Below are 4,663 nucleotides of genomic sequence, written 5' to 3'. Positions count from 1 at the left end.
AGGAATCGAACCCAGGGCCTCTGGCATGCAAGGCATGCGCTCTACCACTGAGCCACCTTCCCAGCCCCCAATCTATCTTTCACCCTTACAATCCAACCAACCCAGTTTTGCAGTGGTCACCAGTAACTTGAATGTTACCAAATTTAGTTCAATAAGCATTTCAACATCCAATTATTGGACCTAACATAATTGCCCTTTCCCCATTTTGGCTCTACTCTCTTCTGGAGTTTTCTCTGGCCCTCCCTTCTATACCTGAAATCTGAGAAGCTAAAAATCTACCCCAACACTCCTTTCTTTCCTCACTCAAGCAAATACCATCCATTCCTGTAGCTTTAAATACAACCTATATGTTCATGACTTCCAAAGTAATAGTTGCAAGCTGACCTTACCCCTGAGCTCCAGTCTTGTAAATTCAATTGCTTCTTTAATGTCTCCATTTGAAAGTCTCAGGCATCCCCAAACAAAGTTTAAAAGAGGAAATTGTCAGGCATGGTGGTGCGTGCTTATAAAGATTTTGAGTTTGAGGCCAATCCAGGTAAAGTTAACAAGACCCCAGATTAAAACAAAATACAGGCTGAGCACTGGTGGCTCACATCTGCAATCCTAGTGCTCAGGAAGCTGAGATCTGAGAATCACAGTTCAAAGCCAGTCTGAGCAGGAAAGTCCTTATCTCCAATAAACTAGTAGAAAACCAGAAGTGGCACTGTGGCTCAAGTGGCAGAGCACTCACTTTGAACTGAAGAGCTGAGGGACAGCACCCAGGCCCAGAGTTCAAGCCCTAGGTCCGACAAAAAAACAAATTACAAAAATACAAAAAGGACTGGGGTATGGCATAGTTGCCTAACCTATGTGAGGCCCCAAGTCAAGACCCAGTGACCCTACCCCATCTCCACACAGAGGAAATTGTTTCTACCTTTCCCTCAGAAACTTGTTCACCCCATCCTCATTCCAGTCAGGTCCACCTTGTAAATGGCCATACTGGCAGACATTCTTACCCCTTGTCAGGTTCTGCCAGCTCCACTTTTGCCTATTTTTGCATATGTCTCCACTACTGACAGACACGCTAGGCAGACTTCTATGGTCTTGCACGCACACACTATTCTCAGGCCCTCTGCCCCAACACATCATTCTCCCCTGTGTCTCCAGCAAAGGCTGAAATTGCTACAGCAACCAGCTTTTGGTCCTGTGCCCACACGTACCCCAACCCTATCCTTTCCTGGTACACATGAGTTATGTGGGGTACATGAATGTCTCAGACAAAGAAATGGGAGCAGCTTTAAGAGCACTCTGTCTTTTTCTCTTCCTCTGTGATGAAGGCCATGAAGATACACAGAAGTGAGAAAGGAGCTTACAGAGCTGTGTCATCAACTGCTCCTGACTGCACTATGGAAATATAAATGCCTTACAGCAGTGAACAGTTTTCCATGAAATAAGTCCCTTTGCACTTTCCCATTTCACCTTGGACCTGTGGTTCCTGCTTACTATATAGCCATTGGCCCCCCGGGCTCACATTGGCCCCCTTGTAATTTTTGGAAAAAGCAAAGCCCCTAAACTTTCCACCTTTTCATGCAAAGTTCCGAGCACTAAATTTCTTGCCAAGTACCAGTGGCTCACACCTGTAATCCTAGTAACCCAAGAGGCTGAGATTTATAAAAAAAAAAAGTCCCTGAGACTCTTTATCTTCAATTAACCAGCAAAAAGTTGGAAATGGCGCTGTGCCTCAAGCAGTAAGGTACCATTCTTGGGCAAAAAAAGCCATGTGAGAGTACAAGGTCCTGAGTTCAAGCCCCAGAAGTGCCATGCACACATGCGCAGGGATTCACACGTGTGCACGCACATGCACACACACATACAATCTTTCTTAACTACTTAGAAGCCCCACATTATCACTGTCCCATCTTTTCCTGCACAGCATGTCAGTCTGTTAAACCACTCATTCTACATAAGGAAAGATCTTGATCCATCTCCAGTGTCTAGCGCTGTACTTTCTATACAGCACCGTCTATAAACAGCAGGCACTAGTTAGTACCTGATAAATAAATGAATGAAAAAATACTCTAAAAGTAGGACAGAACTCTATGGATCATTCCCCAGGAGCATGTAGTGGCAGTGTTGGTAAGGACAGTAAAGGAGCTCACTACCACTTACCTAGCATCACATGACCTGCTCAATCATGGCCCGCCAGGAACAAGGTTTAACCCTGACCTTTCACTTCAAGACACAGCACTATACATTTTTACTCCTCAAACTAATTTCTGCTTTCATTAGCTCATCATTTGATATCTGAGACCTGGGAGGGCAAATGATGCAGCAAACCCGAACTGTGGCTACATCCGACATTTCACTGGAATGCTACTCTGGGAGTGTTTTTCTTCTCAGAATAAGAAGCCAGGAACTCATCTGGGGACTTGGGCTGGATGAGTTTATACTCAGGTCTTTCCACCAAATGTTGTTCTGTCGGTCACAAAACCTGTGAAGCTAAATGGCCTCAGGTGACCTGAACCACAGTACTGACTCTATCAGCCAGGGCTAAGCATGTGAGTGTGTGAGCATGTGCATGTGCCTGTACATGTCTGTGTGTCTGTCTGTCCATCTTTGGGTAAAGTAATAACATAACACTGGGGCCTGCCTGCATTGCTCCCCAAAACTCCCAAATAATTCTGTGGAGCTAGAAGGGACCATAGAGATGGTGGCATTAAATCCACTGTATGATCTACTTTGGAAAGAGATCCAGCCAGGCAGTTATTTACCTACCTGAAAGAAGTCTTGACTTCTGGTCAAGTACAAGTACTCTTCCCAATATACATGGCATCTTAATGGAAAACTAGTGATTATGTCAAAGCAACCAGGTGATACTTTCCAAGTAACAGTTTGTAACTGCCCCCCACCCAAGTTTTCCTACATGCACCATCACCAGGAAACTCTGAGCAACAAGAACACACAGTAAAAATAAAGGAAATCAGGAAGAGCTACTTTATTTTCTATTAAATATTCTTCCAAAAGTATTATTTTTATTCCATGTCTGAGTGATAAGAAATAATATTAGAATTTGAAAGACTATAATGAAAAGGCAAATGTGGATAATTACTTAAGCATAGGAAAAAGAAAAATTATAGTAAAACTTAATGAGATTATAATTTGAAAATTGTGCATCTGAAAAACAAATGTATTTTTTCTATTATTTTTAGCAACAGCATTATATGACTCTAATACCCTGATTTTTCAAGAAATAAACCCATTTTAAAAATATTTTTACTTTAAAAATAGGCCTGTGTTCAACTACAAAATTTCCCCCAAGCTTTGATCATAATTCCTTTTTTGGGGGAGGTATGGTTTCTGATGGTATGACATATGCAAAACTTTTAGATTTTTTTTCCTGGTTAATCCCAATGCAGAATGTTAAGAACTATTAATAAGAAATCCAATAAGGTTATCAACTGTAAAACACTAATTACTGCTCAGCTATTAGTATTTCTGTTTTACCCTAGTTCCCGCAAAGAAAAGTCTTAAATTGAATCTTCAGCAGAATAAATCTTACATATAGCTCTAAGAAAAACAAGAGCTTTCGTTTACATAATCCTTAAGATTTTACTGTTCCTAATTTTATTCTGAAACTTAAACTCACCCCAAACCATAATTACCATACTAACTTTATCACGTACAATTGTATGGAATTCCGCCAAGCAGTAGTACACCACAAGACCCTGTTTACCCAGAGATTAGGAAAAACATGATCCATCACCCTGATTTAACAACAAATCTAACTTATGCTAGTTGCCTGTGTATGGTTTCAAGCTAAGCTGTGACAATACAGGAGATGGAGAGATATCTAAATATCTCATCTTGGTTTCCCCAAGTTGTCAGAGGTGTTCTTCACAGTTTAGCTTTGCCTGGCTGAAGTTGAAGACTCTGTAACTTCATTGCCAGGCCCATGTTGCCAGTGATTTTCAATTTACCTTGGAAGAAGGCCTGTAAGAAAAAGCAAATCGTTACTTGGTGATTCTAACGTTTCTAGACTATCCTATCCAAAACTACATAGCTCCTTGATTTGTTCAAGAGCGCACTTAGAACCACTATCAACATGAAAGAATCTGCAAAGGCCATGCTTTAAGTAGAGCAGTAGAAAGGAACACTAGTCCCAAACTGAGTCTGTCTTCACCTGCCTTCCTCAAAAGTGGTCCCTCTCCTAAATATCAGACAAAGTGGGTTCATAATAGATTTCATTTAAAAAACATTCTACATGAGTTGGAAATACAAACTGAAATTTTCAGTAGGCTGCTCATTTAGAAACTGAGGATTCAGCAGATGCCAGTACTCATGCCTGTAATCCTAGCTACTCAGCTGAGATCTGAGGGCTGTTTCAAAGCCAGCCCAAGCAGGAAAGTCTGTGAGACTCTTATCTCCAATTAACCACCAGAAAACCTAGAAGTGGTGCTGTGACTCAGAGTGGCAGAGTGCTAACCTTGATCAAAAGAGCCCCAGGATGGGCTGGGAAGGTGGCTCAGTGGTAGAGCGCTTGCCTTGCATGCATGAGGCCCTGGGTTCGATTCCTCAGCACCACATAAACAAAAAGAAAAAAGCCGGAAGTGGCGCTGTGGCTCAAGTGGTAGAGCGCTAGCCTTGAGCTGAAGAGCTGGGGGACAGCGCCCAGGCCCAGAGTTCA

General features: G+C 42.1%; 1 protein-coding gene across 1 annotated transcript in view; it reads right to left on the bottom strand.

Moving 5' to 3' along the window:
* Positions 1-2,959: 2,959 nt before the first annotated feature.
* The window catches only part of Scp2 (sterol carrier protein 2), a 68,740-nt gene continuing 67,036 nt past the window's right edge, over positions 2,960-4,663 (bottom strand). The window contains exon 16 of the mRNA XM_013022280.1: positions 2,960-3,969. Coding sequence (XP_012877734.1) covers positions 3,874-3,969 — 96 coding nt within the window. The 3' untranslated portion in view covers positions 2,960-3,873. The remainder of the gene's footprint in view (positions 3,970-4,663) is intronic.

Source organism: Dipodomys ordii, unplaced genomic scaffold (assembly GCF_000151885.1).
Source record: "Dipodomys ordii isolate 6190 unplaced genomic scaffold, Dord_2.0 Scaffold61, whole genome shotgun sequence".
Taxonomy (NCBI): domain Eukaryota; kingdom Metazoa; phylum Chordata; class Mammalia; order Rodentia; family Heteromyidae; genus Dipodomys; species Dipodomys ordii.
Note: the sequence above shows the minus strand (reverse complement) of the source record. Positions and strands in the feature narration are given on the sequence as shown.